At 40.9% G+C, this 15,600-nt stretch overlaps 1 protein-coding gene across 1 annotated transcript; it reads left to right on the top strand.

Moving 5' to 3' along the window:
* Positions 1-802: 802 nt before the first annotated feature.
* LOC308518103 (uncharacterized protein) lies at positions 803-2,047 on the top strand (the record flags this gene model as incomplete). The annotated part of the gene is made up of 1 exon (XM_081089675.1): positions 803-2,047. One exon carries the CDS (start codon positions 803-805, stop codon positions 1,658-1,660), a length of 858 nt encoding a protein of 285 aa, XP_080945801.1. The 3' UTR covers positions 1,661-2,047.
* Between the last annotated feature and the right edge of the window lie 13,553 nt (positions 2,048-15,600).

The following is a 15,600-nucleotide window of genomic DNA, read 5'->3' as shown; positions in this document are numbered from 1 at the left end:
GGGTATGGCTGGATGATCACTATGATCTAGGACTGCTGGGCCAATCAATAACTGGGCTTCATTAGGCTCAGTAATTGAAAAACTGGTGAGCATGTTATCTCAAATATTTTTCAGGTTTTAGTTTCTTGGCCTCCTTTAGTCCTCAGTGAAATTAGGTGAAAATTCCAGGATAAAAGCAAATAGCTTACACATTCGTTGAAGGACCGATTCTAACCACCTTGACATTGCAAGTTAAAAAAACAAAGAGAGGTTACTGGAAACATGAAGTAAATGTACTGGAACTTTTATATTCCTGGCATCATTGTCTGTATATTGAGGCGGTCTTCACAATATTCAGTAAATGCCCATTTGATGCTACTGGGATTTGATTACCAGAAGTTACTGCTTTGGCTCCACAAAGTATTTTCTTTGAAGTTGCCCACGCTATATGTTTGAGTCAATCCATCTTCAGTAAATAGCATCATTTCTATTAAGTATGTCATGAACCAGAATCTCATTACTACATGTGGGTTAGAGGATTTTTAATAGGATATTAAGAGCATAAATGACAGGACATACAAAGGACTTAAGTTGACTTTCATGAGAAATAACTCTACAAGCCACATAGTATTTGAAATTTGCTTCTATCTGTAATATTTTATATAGCTTTAGATATAATCTGTTTGTCAAAAAATGGGTTTACTTGGATATTATTAATTATTGAAAACTTCATATTACTATAATAATATGGCTTAGTTTTGATAAAGAAATATCAGCCAACATTATTCTTTTCTTAAAAATCTTAACATTTCAGGCATAATTCATGTGTCATAAAATTAGCCCATATTATGGGCGTGTAGTAGAACCAAAGAGAACTGTTTCTAGAGAGGATTCTGTAAAGCCTGGTGCCCATCTAACAGTGAAGAAAATTTTTGTTGGTGGTATTAAAGAAGATACAGAAGAATATAATTTGAGAGACTATTTTGAAAAGTATGGCAAAATTGAAACCATAGAAGTTATGGAGGACAGGCAGAGTGGGAAAAAAAGAGGATTTGCTTTTGTAACTTTTGATGATCATGATACAGTTGATAAAATTGTTGTTCAGAAATACCACACTATTAATGGGCATAATTGTGAAGTGAAAAAGGCCCTTTCCAAACAAGAAATGCAGTCTGCTGGATCACAAAGAGGCCGTGGAGGTGGATCTGGCAATTTCATGGGTCGGGGAGGAAACTTTGGAGGTGGTGGAGGTAACTTTGGCCGTGGTGGAAACTTTGGTGGAAGAGGAGGCTACGGTGGTGGAGGTGGCAGCAGAGGTAGTTATGGAGGAGGTGATGGTGGATATAATGGATTTGGAGGTGATGGTGGCAACTATGGCGGTGGTCCTGGTTATAGTAGTAGAGGAGGCTATGGTGGTGGTGGTGGACCAGGATATGGAAACCAAGGTGGTGGATATGGTGGCGGTGGTGGATACGATGGTTACAATGAAGGGGGAAATTTTGGCGGTAACTATGGTGGAGGTGGAAACTATAATGATTTTGGAAATTACAGTGGACAACAGCAATCAAATTATGGACCCATGAAGGGGGGCAGTTTTGGTGGAAGAAGCTCGGGCAGCCCCTATGGTGGTGATTATGGATCTGGTGGTGGAAGTGGTGGATATGGTAGCAGAAGGTTCTAAAACTCAGCAGAAAAGGGCTACAGTTCTTAGCAGGAGAGAGAGCGAGGAGTTGTCAGGAAAGCTGCAGGTTACTTTGAGACAGTCGTCCCAAATGCATTAGAGGAACTGTAAAAATCTGCCACAGGAGGAACGATGATCCATAGTCAGAAAAATTACTGCAGCTTAAACAGGAAACCCTTCTTGTTCAGGACTGTCATAGCCACAGTTTGCAAAAAGTGCAGCTATTGATTAATGCAATGTAGTGTCAATTAGATGTACATTCCTGAGGTCTTTTATCTGTTGTAGCTTTGTCTTTTTCTTTCTCTTTTCATTACATCAGGTATATTGCCCTGTAAATTGTGGTAGTGGTACCAGGAATAAAAAATTAAGGAATTTTTAACTTTTCAAAAAAAAAAAATTAGCCCATCTTAAATATACAATTCAGTGACTTTTAATCAATTTACTAAATTGTGCAAACATCACTATGGTCCAGCTAACACTTAATAATGGGATGATAAAGAGAGACTAATAAGTAAGATATCTTCTCTTCCTGATTTTTAATGGAGGCACATGAGGACAGGATGCTAAGAGGTGTGGCACCCATCTTTCAATCATGAGGAGCCATCTGTGGGATGGAAGCATCCTCAGTGATGTAGGTGAATGAGACACAGCAGGTGAGACAGTCACATGGCAATAAATAGCAAATGCTAGTTAGAGATGCTACTGAGAAACATTTTATGTCTTTTATCATTGTTTCAGGAACAGAATGTATGTCTCTAACATGGTGATATCTGTAAAGTTTATGATTACTTAAAGTACATTTATAATTCTCAGCCCTCCTTGCAGATGGGCAGAGCATTGGAACTAATATTAGGCAACAAGATTTGAACATTACTGTCTGATGCAGTAAGAAGCCCATGCTGATTCCAGTCTCCAGTCTCTCTCCTCCTGCCACTGGGATGAGAAGGCCATGTGGACCAGATGGGAAAACCTCCGCCATCAGGGACAGGGCCTCCTGCCAATCCACATGGAATATATCATGTGAGTGAGTAGATTGTGACTTAGAGCCTATGAGATATTGGGGCTATTTCAGCATAACTTATACCTGGATGAATTTATTAAGTCACCTGTATTGAGGTTAATTAAACCATTACCTGTACTAAAGACTACAGCTTCAAACAGTTTAGGAAACTATAATTTGAAAAGTATCTCCTGGTCTCTTCATAACATTAACCACTACTAAGTTTCTAGTTTTATCTTGCAGAAAAATATTTTATGCCACTACAAATATATGTATTTTCTTTTCTTGTACAAACTTCCTAACACCTCCCCCCGCCACAAAAAAGTCAAACTCCACACTCTTCTGCATTCACTTTTAAGAATAATCATGTGTCTTAACTATATAGTTATGTCTGACTCTTAAAAAACATGCTGCATAAATAAAACATAGCTAACCAGGTAACTGTGGTAATTGTAAAGCAAGACAGTATTGACCTCCACAGCAGCCTGTAAAATAGACTTTTGGGTGCAGGCTCTTACTGCCCTTTAAAGCACATCTCACGTGTTCGGGACCAATCCACAGGCTCAGAGAAGTGGCCAAATGTCTGCCACAGACTTTGGCCCTGAAGCAAATGTCTCTACAGGATTTTGAATCAATTATTTTAATTTTTTTTTTTTAGCTCCTGGCAAATGTTTAAACAGGTTCTTACATTAATCTTTAACATTAAAAATTAATCAGTATAAATGGAGGACTCATTACTGGAGCTGAAATGGACTCTTTTAACAGAAAGTAGATAATCTGAGATACTTATACAGGATTTTAAACGTCAAATAAAGAAAGTGGAATTTCTCAGGGAGATGCCTGGTCCTCCATATTTTGATGTGAGAATGCGGAGATGGCATGTTTTACATTTGAATCTTATAATATGAACCTGCAAAGTGCACATTATTTGGTTCAGAGTTCCTTTAATAAGCCACTGACATAATCTGGATTAGGAGATATATATATATTTTAGAGGCCCAATGCATGAAATTTGTGCAAGAGTAGGCCTTTCTTCCCCTGGCTGCCTCTGGCACCCAGGACCTGGGCTTCCCTCGCAGCCCCAGCTTTGTCCAGAAGGTCATCTGGAAGGACGTCCGGTCTAATTAGCATATTAAGAGTATGACTTCAGGAAAAGCAGAAATAAGAAACGGAACAAGGTGATTCCAAAATGGGGAGTGAGGAGATGACAACACATTAAAGATTCAAGAGAAGCTTGGGATGCTCCATCAGAACATACAGGTGACAGAGGAGCCCTGAAGAAACAAAAACAAATAAGAGATTGCCTCCCATGTCGCGTTAGTGCTCTCTCCAGACCGCAGAGCTGCTCCCATCAGCAGCGGTGCTTTCATGTCCTACCTCCAATAACAGCTGACCTGGGAGGTTAAATCCTGCAAAGGGGAAAGAATTGCTCCTTGCACAGCAGTAATCTGCAAAGGTAAAGTACTTCCGTAACCTGGTTGCTTAAGGATGCTAAACTACAGGGCACATAAGGAAAGGGGCAGGGAAATAAAAAAAAAATTAAATAGCTCTGCCTAATAGCATCTGGACCTTAATAAGTCACAGGGGACTGGCAAGCCCTTTTATAGGCTCCATATAAAGGAAGCAAGGGGTTTTCAATTAGCCCAATACCCCAAAGAAAAAAAGTAATCCCCTAAAACTAAAGGAAAGGTACACAACTGTGGCCAGTATGTTATTTTCAAAAGGAAAGAGTCGAATGCCATAATTATGTAGTTCAGCCATTCAGGCCTCTGCCAGCGTACCTGTGCAATCTACTCTCCATCCACTGCTGTCATGTCCAGGGTTCTTTGTGGAAATGGCTTACAGGGATGAGATGGTGTGTATTCACCACTTGCTTAGACATACCCACTTCATTGCAGAGGTCTGGAACTGGACTTATGTCTTGGAGGTATGCCTGTACTGAATGCCTCAGCACTGCATCCGCAACTGGATTGATTCACTGCCAGAGGGGGGAGCACACTGATTCGGAAAGTGCCTTTGCCAACTGTCTTATCCTGTCTCTTCCTGTGAAATGGATCTGCTCATACTTACGTTGCTGAACATGATGAACATAAAGCATATGGGAAGTGCTCTGAGGACTGTGTGACATGTGGAAAATATTATAGGTGATATTACCCAGTGCATTTTTCATTGTTCTGCTATTTTATCCACCAATGTCTGGCAAGCTTACCAGGCCTGTTTCCACTGACAGACAAGAGGGCAGGGTCATGAGAAAAGAAGAGACCACATATCCAGCATTTTTGCTTAAGCCATTTATTATTATCTTACAGTCCAGAGAAGAGGGCTATTGTCAGCAAGAACTTGAGAGGTTGCCTATATTGTTTGTAAACATCATCAAAAGAATGGCTATTGATTCATCCTGCCTGATTTTAAATGGGAACCTTCAGGGAACCAGGCCTAATAAATCTTTAAGGACGTTTCCAGGATCAGGACACATGTCCAAGACTTTGCTCCTAGCACTTCCTGTCCTGACGTCAGTAACACAGAAAAGAAGGATTCGTGCCCAGGTAAGCGGACTGAGTCAGGAGCAGCTCACAGATCTGAATGGACGTCTTATTAAAACTCACCCCAACCTCCCTGTTGCAAAAGTTGTGCCCAAAGGAAGCATGGCTTTACACTCTTAACATAAACTCAGGAAAGGAGCAAAGGATGGCATGTGAGGCATAAATCAAACATTGAGAAAAATCTAGTTTGGCCTGACAATATATCAAATGAGGCTGAGTAGGTAACAGCGAATATCTTATTTCCCATCCATGCAGGGTCTTTTATTCCTAATCTCCTTAGCACCTACATAGTAATCTACTAAATTTCTAAATATATGCAAACTTATACTTAAGAGCACTTGGAATTTCTGTGCTTTCATAAACGGCAGGCTCCTTTAGAAGTGCTGATGAATGAATAATGCCTCTAGTCCCCCAGAAACAATTATGAGAGCAGTTGCAGAAAACTTGAAATAGTCATATAGAAATGAGCAATACCTTTTGTACTCATGTTGCATCATAAGCATTGTCAATCATTATTTTCTAGATACACAAAAGCCACACAAAAACTAGTTTGTAATGTACTTGCTAAGCCCTTACAGACCCACAAGCTGTGTGATTTTTACCTTCAGTTTGAGCCCAAATCAAATGTGAAACAACTCTGACCAAAGTTCTGGAAATCATTGGGTTTCTGAGCCAAAGACTCAACATGACCCTGGAAAAAGCCACGAGTCCCCCGTGGCTACTGAGCTGAGTCTTCCCTCTCCGTCTCTAACATCTTTTCCAGCTCAGCCAGTGGAACTATAGGTCTTTAGCTTAGCTTCCTGCTTGGCACATCATGCCTCTGTGTTAGTCAGCTAAATGTCTTAGTGTTTCAAACTTCTGTAACTGTAGGCTGGTGGCTTATAGAGAACAGAGCTTTACTTCTCGCAGTTCTAGAGGCTGAAAGTCAGACCAAGGCGCCAGAAGATTCGATGTCTGGTGATGGGCCACTTCTTGGTTGAGGAATGGCCATCTTTTTGCTGTGTCCTCCCATGGCAGAAAGGGCAAGGGAACTCTCTAGGGTCTCTTTCATAAAGGCACTAATGCTATTCATGATCTAATCACCCCACAAAGAACTCTCCTCCAAATACCATTAAATCAGAGGTTAGGTTTCAATTTAAGAATTTTGGCTGAACACAAACATTTAATCTATAGCAGTAGGGCTGCCATAACATAGTACCAGAGACTGGCTGGCTTAAACAATAAAAATGTATATCCTCATAGTTCTAGAAGCTGGAAGTCTGAGATCAAGGTGTCAGCAGGATTGGTTTCTGCTGAGGCCTCTCTCCTCGGCTTACAGATTATGTGACCTAACATGACCTTTCTCTGTGTATATGTGTCTTACTCTTCTCCTCCTATAAGGAAACCAGTCATATTGAGTTAGGGTCCACCTTTGTGACCACATTTTAACTTACTTGCCCCTTTAAAGGTTCTATTTCCATATACAGTCACATTCTGGATTGATGGGGTTAGGAATTCAATGTATGGATTTGAGGGGGACACAGTTCAGCAACACAAGAGAAAAGGAGTCTGCCCAGTTCCAGTCCCTCATTCTTTTGCCACTGACCCGAGGGCAGCCCTTTCCCAGTGGCCACAGCGTCAGCATTGGCTTCACAATTGATTCCTCTTTCTCCTTTACCTCTATCTTTTAATGCTTCTCCAATCTTGTGTCTCCACCTCAGAAATGACTGGATTCTGGACTGTGTCCTCTCCCCTCGTGAACATTGTGGGGGCCCAGCCCTTACCTTCTCTTCCTCATGATACTACTGCACCAGCTTCCTCCTCAGTCTCATGACCCATGTGCTGTCCATCTTCTGAAGTGCCCCCCAGGTACCTTCCCTGAAAAACCTAATCAAGCTCTGATTCTAAGCCAATTATGAAAACATTATTGGTAGACCATTAAAATCAGAACCCCTTCCAGGGGGCCAAAATCACCTCCACAGTTTAGTTCCAGTTTCCTTCATCACCACCTACTTATTCCACCCTACCCTTCATGGTGGGATCAGACTTCTCAGCCAGGAAGAGAGACACCAAATTAACTAACTTTAAAAAGGCAGCTATTTCTCTCACAGGTCAATGCCCCCAAGCAGGTGATTTTGGGGCTGGTAGAGCAGCTCTGATCTGTAAAGTCCTCAACTTCCTTCGGGCTTGCTGCTCTGCCTCAGGAGAGTCTGGATCCAACTCTCCTGGTCTTTCATGGCTGCAGTCACCCCAGCCTCGATGTCGTCCTTCCATGAAGTTGGGTGGCTGGGAAGTCATTGTTTCAGGCAGAAGGAGTTGTCTTCATATCCTCAGGATAGGAATGTCCATTACATGAGGCCAGGCCATAGGATTACAAAATAGATAACAGGCTTTCTGCTCTCAAGAGATTTCAGCCCGGTGACATGAAATCAGATAATTTTCAGAACAAGTCATTTTATGAACCAAGTGCCGAAGACTTGTCGGGGAGAACCACTCATGTTGAACAATGTGAAGTGGGCTCTGTGATCTTGGCAACTTACTTTAAACCTCTTTGTGCATGAGTTTTAACCTCTGTAAAATGCTGAAAATAATAGCACTCACAGTCACTTTATGAGGATGCTGTTGCCATGATACTCCTGTCGAAGAAATGCAGTATAAGCCAAATATAAGTGTAAGTATGTGTGGCAGCTTTTAGCAGCCTGCTTTGGCATTTCTGTTTCTTTTCCCTGGTTCCCATACCCCCTTCTCTCCTCTACGCGTCATCACTCTGGCCTGCTGAATAATGGTCCCCAACTATATCCAGGTCCTAACCTCTGAACCAGTGAGTGTTAACTATATAAGAGGAGCTTTGCAGGGGTGGTTAAATGGGGATCTTAAGATAAGGGGATTAGTTTGGATTATCCAGTTGGGCCCAACGTAATCATTACATGTCCCTTGTAAAAGGATGAAGGAGATGTGAGGATGGATGTTAGAGGTTGGAGTGATATGAAGGGGTTATGAGATGAAGAATGCAGGGAACCACCAGAAGCTAGGAAAGTCAAGAAAATGATTTCCCCCTTAAGCCTTCAGAAGGATTCAGCCCTGCTGACACATTGACATTAGCCCAGGGAAACTGATTTCAGACGTCTGGCCTCCAGTGCTATAAGAGGACAAATGTGTGTTGTTTTAAGCCATTGTTTCTGGTCATTTGTTACAGCAGCCACAGACACACTAATACGCACACTTTGCCATGGCCTGGCACAGTCAGGAAATAAATAAACTTGTGAGGAAATATATCAAAGTACAGCAGAGTCCTGGCAGAGCTGCCCTCATTAATCCTTCTACAGAGTGCTGGGGAGCCCTGACTGTGGTGACCAGATGCTCTGGTACAGAAGTGATGTGACCATCACACCCTTTCAGACATCATTAGTACAGTGCACAAGGAACTGCTGCGCCAGGAAATAAAAGTGGCCACACAAAAGAAAACTGTTCAGAATAGAAAAGAACATCCATTCAAAATAACAAGGAAATCCTTAAAGAGATGACCTAGGGCTCAACCTTTGAAATAAGGAATCAGATCTTTGCTTACATGAAACCCTGGCTAACAAATATGACAACACAAATTAATGTACAGGAAGTGGGTGAAGCAGCTCACAGAATGGGGGTGAATAAGCACTTTTAGAAAGGCAGTTAGGATGCATCCAGGAGTTGGGCTCAGTCATCAGAAGTAAAAGAAAAAAAATCAACAGATTCTAACCACAGTGTTGCTAATGGGGAGATTCACCTCAATGGGTGCACAGGGTTTGTCCCTGGTGCTACCAGCTTAACAGCATCTGGGAGAGTCCACACGTCTGCCTTGTGTTCCACACCCACCTGTTGCCAAGGAAGATGTCTTGCCTTGATCAATCATCACCAAAATCATAAATAGCTGACTCTGAGTATTTCCCAAACCAGAATTATTAGAATGTTGCTCTCTGGAAAATGCAAAATGCATGTTGGACATAGAAGACTCGCAGCTTTCCATTTGTGATGAGCAGGACTTTTTTATACAGTCATGGTGGATGTTATTCCAGGAACCAGAAATGAAATGCACAAAGGAATAATGGGTAACCACAGGAAATAAGAAGGGAGTGGTGAGGAGACCTGCTTGGCTGGAGTGTGCTGGAAGAAGGAGCTGAAATTGCATATTGGAGCCAAAATATGAAAAGGAATATCAGTGTCAGAAAATAAGATTTCATCTTATCTTGTAGACAAGGGGAGGCCATTAAAGGTATTTGATCATCATTGCTCTTATGTTTTTTTGGTAGATCTTTGCAATATAATTTGAAAGCAGAAAGGATGGGTGGGGGGATCAGTTTAGAGGCTTTTACAATGATCTAGGAAAGAAGTTATGAAGTGCTAAAGCAAGGTTGTGGAGGTGGAAGTGAAGACATTAAAAATAAATATCTTTACCAAGGAGGAATTTTTAAGTTCTCTCCTCCCAAATGATGCATCTAATCTGTTGCCCAAATTCAGGGCTGAGCAATCCAGCCACCACCTAAGCTTTGCACACCTGGGGGAGCGCCTTCAGCAGCCTTCCTTGGATATTCTGACCCAGGTAGGTGGATAGATATGAAGTCCCTAGTATTTGAGACCTCATCTATATAATATAGAAATTTCTTCAAAAGGCATTGGAAGCCCGGCCTGCATGGTTCAGTGGCTGAGTGTAGACCTATGACCTAGGAGGTCATGATTCGATTCCTGGTCATGGCATATGCCCTGGTTGTGGACTAGGTCCCCAGTAGGGAGCTTGCAGAAGGCAACTGATCAATGAATCTCTCTCATCATTGATGTTTCTTTCTCTATCCCCCTCTCCCTTCCTCTCTGAAATCAATACAAATATCTTTAACAACAACAACAACAACAAACAGGCATTGGAAGAAATAATGAAATGTTAGAAACAATCAGAAATCAAGTAGGCAGAGAAAAAAAGGGTTTCCTACTCTGAGGGTGATGTATCAGGAGGTACAGATAGGAAAAGAGATGCTGTAGAGGCAGGGCAGTTGCAGAAAGAAGGAATTACTAGGCATGTTTAGTTTAACAGTTCAGGTAATCCCCTTCCTGTTGTCATTCACACCATAATGATGTGTCTTGACATTCTCTAGAACGTACTTCCTTCCAGAAGGCTCTGTTACACACATAGTAGGAATGATTGGCCCCAGGCCCTCCAAAACCCTCCTGCTTGGCCAATGGGCCTCCAACCTCAGAGGCCATGAAGCTCACATTCCACCCCCTGTTGTCGGGTGGCCTCCAGGCCTAGCTCTACTAAAGGGAACTGTGGGGAAGTCAGCGTGGGACTTGAGGAGGAAGAGACCAAGCATTGTGGAGCTGCTGACCACAAACAAGTCCCAGGGTTAAGTAACAATGTGCCCTTAGGTTTAAGCCACTGTTCCTAGGGCTTGGTAAATGGCTGTATCCTAATTGTTAGAGTCTCATTCAAAGAGCATTTGAATTGCTTTTGCACTTGAATCTGAACTGGCTTTCCAACCCCTGGTAGGAAATTGCACTGAAGCAGTAAAGGGTTTTCATTCTGTACCATTACTTCCAAGGGAAATGGAGAGCATGTTTAGAATTGATAAGTTAGAATTATAATGTAAATCCAAAATCTCACTCAAAATCATTCTTCCACTTGATTTCAAATAGTTGCTCCAATAAAACCTCATTTTAATAACACCAACACAAATTTGTCAATGGCTGGTTATTTATTAGCACATTATTCTTTCAGTTCTGAAAAGAGTGATAAGCAATTTATTTGTTCAGTAGTAGCTATTTTCTCCTTCAGGTTTCTTTTGTTCTTGAAATAAATTAATGAATTTACTCAGAGTTGGCATGAGCAAGATGATCTTATTGTAAACAATTAGAAATATATAATTATAAGAAAGCTTTGGGAAGAACAAGGTTTTTAAAAAATTACAAACCTCTTTGCTTTCCTTCAGGTCTTCTTATTAAAAGGTAGTCTCATGACAAGAGATGAAACATTTTTTAAACCAGAAATTGAGATAGGTGGATCTTGTTTGGTCCAAGTGGGAATTTACTTTGAATTCCATTGACCTGATATCCTATAGGTCAGTACATGAGTTGTTAGCTTCTAGGGTTTTAAAAAGTTTCTTTAGGTCTTGGCATAAGTAAATCCCATTTTGAGGACTTCATCTGTAAGTTTTTCTAAAATAGAGTTGATTTGAGAGGTCAGATAAAGAGTAGAGCTTGAGGTTAAATTTGTTAATTGACCTCTTAATGTTGCACTATTTCTCTTCTTAGATCATTGTTCTTAAAAGACTATTTTCCTTTTCTTCTCTTGCCTTAGATACCTTTTTAAAATCCCAGCTGATTCCAATGGGCAGCCATGGGCTGGGCATCACTACACTGTTACCCTTTATCCGGGGTCAGCCATCAGATAAAGCCTGGTGCTGCCAGGGACCAAACGTCTGACTCAGAGACCTGCTCTGTGTCATCTCCATAGCTGGGTTTGATGAACCATAAAATAAAGGGCAACATGGGATAAAGTGGATCTGGGACGAGTCAGCACCTCAGTTGAAATGAGTGGCATTGCCTGACGATGACTCAGTCTTAGGAAGAGCTTTCTCAAAAGCCAACAGAGAAAGAGTTATGTTTTCTCTCTTAAATGTACAAATAGAAAGTTTCTTATATCTTGTTTATCAAAAAAAAATGTGTCCCTTCAGTGTTTATAACATTTCTGTGGGCCCAAGTTCCTAGTTACTTTTTAAATGGACAAATGAATTCACAGCTGTTGATCAAGGGGCATGTTGCTCTTCACATGTAATTTAATAGAGTTTGCACCATACTAGCTCTGGCCTTGGAAGAAACAAAGACAGATGTATCAGAAGTTTATCCCCTTACCTTTTCACGGGAACAGAAAACACAGTCAAGACTCTGGCAACAAAACTCATTTTGAACTTGTAGTTACAAGGTTTAAGTTAAACCTCATCATTTTATCAGAAATGAACTCTGATAAATTTATCCCAACATTAAATTAGGGCTTACGTTAAGGACAGATTTGTAGGAAACATTGCTGAGAAGTTATTTTGAGCAGGAATGGGCATGTGACCATTTTTTTTTCCTGTAATTTTTGAGACTGAAGTCCCTGATAACATCTCTCAAAGTTTGAATAAGCAGAGTTGCTCAGATTCACTTTTCAGACTTCTTTTTCTATTGAAATTCTATGGGAAAACAAGAACCAGATGGCTTTTTGAAGGTAGGAAAGTTCCAAACGGCCTATTCTTCTAGGAGTATGTACACTAGGATTTATTATGATTGTGGTAGTTTCAGAGCCAAATGATAAGTAATAAGATTCTGTGGATAAAGTATTTCATCGTAAATGTTCCTACCTGACCACTCATTTTTAGAACAACCCTCATCTGTGAATTGATGATATGTGAAACTTGAACCTAAGAAAAATATACGAGTGTAATTTAACATTTTCACAGTGCACATTAGTGACTAGTGCCAGACACTGTTCCAGAAACTTTCATCCCTGGAGGAGCTAAGCTCACCATGGGGTAAGTAGTTTTTCTTTAAGTAGTTTTCTTCTGACGGTCTCACCAAGCAGTAGGCCTCTGATTTAATAATTAAGCCTGACTTAAACATGTTTCAAAGCAGACACAGGTTCTTTGAAATTGAATCCGAAAGAGAAACTAACAAGGCTATTGACTTCTATGAAAAGAAATAGAAAGAAAACAAATCTATGTGCAGAATAAAGAAAAACAGTGGCTCGCTGTGTTTCATGACTGTGCTTGTTTTTCCAACACATCCTAAGATAATGACTTGTAAGATTTTCCTCCCTCTTGTTCTTCATGAGACAAAGACTCTGCACACATCCTAACACACTGAGGTTACTGGCCAGGAGCACCATCATTTGCAATTAAAGATCAGGTGCACACGGAATACTTTTGTTGGGATTTCACAAGAAATAGATATTAACACAGGACACAGGACACATTTACCAAAATAACTGTTGGGAAGAAAATGCATTTGGGCTTCTCTTTTTGTCTTTTATTACTATTACTAGAAGCCTGTTGCATGAAATTCATGCATGGGGTGGGGTGTCCCTCAGTCCAGCCTGCAACAGCTCCAGAGTCCCTCGTCCCAGCCTCTGGCCCGAGGTCCCTCCCTGCCCTCCGCGTGGCCAGGCCACAGACACTGGGCTTGCGTCGCCACAAGCCCAGCATCCCTTACCCCAGCCTCTGGCCTGAGGCCCTCCATGCGGCTTGAGTGCGGATGCTGGGCTCATGTTGCTGGGGCAATGCCACCAGCGTCCTGCCCCAGCCACTATGGGCGCCACCATCTTTGTCACTGAGTGACAGTTAATTTGCATATTTCTCGTAGATAGAATTGGGAAGATGTGGGTGCATTATTTTATATGGAAGAAAGAACCCAAAAAGTGGAAGAAAAAACAGATACCTAAAAAATCACACATATTTAACTCACTCTTTGAGGCACTGGAGAGCTATGCTCCCTTTCAATGTCCCAGAAATGGAAAGAACAAATCCTGTCACTGATGTTCAGTACACCTGCAGGTTAAATCATAGCTACCCGTGCATACTTTCTGTGTTTAAGTAGTTTTATGATTGTGGTAGTTTCAGAGCCAAATGATAAGTAATAGGCAGATGTTTACTTATCGTCACTCTTCCTCCCTGTCACCTGGAAATGAGGGATAATACAAGTTACCACAGAAGTATTTAGAGACCCAATACTTGAACTCCTGCTTCCCTCTTTCCCCATTTGCTGCAGGCTATTTCTGTAGGAATTATATGCATTTTATTTGAAGGTATAGGGAGAGATCAATGGAAAAGTATTATTGTTGATTCTGGGAACTATAATTAAAAACAAAATCTTCTCCCAACCCAGAAAACCTCTTCATAAAGGTAGTAAAGAAAGAAAACAGTTTTATTATTGAATTAGCCTTAAACCAGAATGTGATGCACACCGCAGGCCATCTTCTAAGTAATTGCAAAGAAAGAAAGAAATCTCACCCTTTATATAGCCAAGCTGAAACAACCCATTGCCTGCATGTTCTCAAGATGGACAGTAACTAGTCCCCAAGTCGACAGCACTGTTTGTCACACATGTTTCATCCTAAATACACTTTGATGGGGGATCATCTCTATGTTAGTTCATCGGCTTTATCCAAAGGAAAAATAGGCCCCTCATCTCTTCCTGGAAGGAAAGCGTTTTGCAACTTGGAGTCAGGTGCTCATCAAAGTGAGATCCCTGTCCTCCCACTTAGCCTAGGAGATCAGGACACCTCTGCCTGCATGATTGCCTTTGTGAGACGGTACCCAGGTCCCTGAGAAAGTGTGTAAAAAGACTTACAGACATTTCAAAAAGACAGAGGGAGAATTCACAGTTACATGTTTTCTTAAGTAAATTGTCTAAGAAAAGAAGGAAATATTTCTATTTCCTTATTTTCAACTAGTAGCACTGTGCATGAATCCGTGCATGAGTAGCTCGCTGCCGCTTGCCTCAGCTGGCCACCCCACCTACAACTGCTGGTAGCTCTCCGCCGCTCATAGCTCACTGCTCCACCCTCCTGTAGCTCTCAGTGGCTTGTAGATCAGTCGTGACATTACAGTGTCCTGGCTAATTTGCATATTCCTCTATTATTATATTAGATAGGAGAATTAAGCCTTTTAATTTAATTTTATTTTTTTAAAATATATTTTATTAATTTTTTATAAAGAGGAAGGGAGAGGGATAGAGAGTTAGAAACATCTATGAGAGAGAAACATCGATCAGCTGCCTCCTGCACACTCCCTACTGGGGATGTGCCCGCAACCAAGGTACATGCCCCTGACCAGAATCAAACCTGGGACCCTTGAGTCCGCAGGCTGATGCTCTATCCACTGAGCCAAACCGGTTAGGGCAAGCCTTTTAATTTTAATTTGTTTTGCCCTTATGCTGAGGAAGTAATAGGGACAACAGTTCAAAGATATGTTAAAGATCTTTAAAAGTTAAATTGTAATTAAATATTTTTAAAAAATTTTTAATTAAACTTATTGGGCTGACACTGATTAATAAAATGATATAGGTCCCAAGTGTACAATTCTATAATAAATTATCCATGTATTGCATTGTGTGTCCACCACTCAAAGTCCAATCTCATTCCATCACCATGTATTTAGCCCACTTTACCCTGTGGTACCCCACCCCCTTTTCCTTTGGTAACCACTATACTGTTGTCTGTGTCTTGAGTTTTTGTTTGTCTTGCTTGTTCATTTGTTTCTTTCAGTTTTATATCCCACATATGAGTATCACATGTAATATATTTAGTATCTACCATTTACTCTTCTAAAAGTTTCAAAAATAAAAAGCATATCATGTATTTGTTTCCAGAGTCTGAAAATAAGTAGAATGAAAAGTACAAGAGTAGAGTAGAACATGAA

Source organism: Myotis nattereri (genome assembly GCF_964212035.1).
Source record: "Myotis nattereri genome assembly, chromosome: 4".
Taxonomy (NCBI): Eukaryota; Metazoa; Chordata; class Mammalia; order Chiroptera; family Vespertilionidae; genus Myotis; species Myotis nattereri.
Note: the sequence above shows the minus strand (reverse complement) of the source record. Positions and strands in the feature narration are given on the sequence as shown.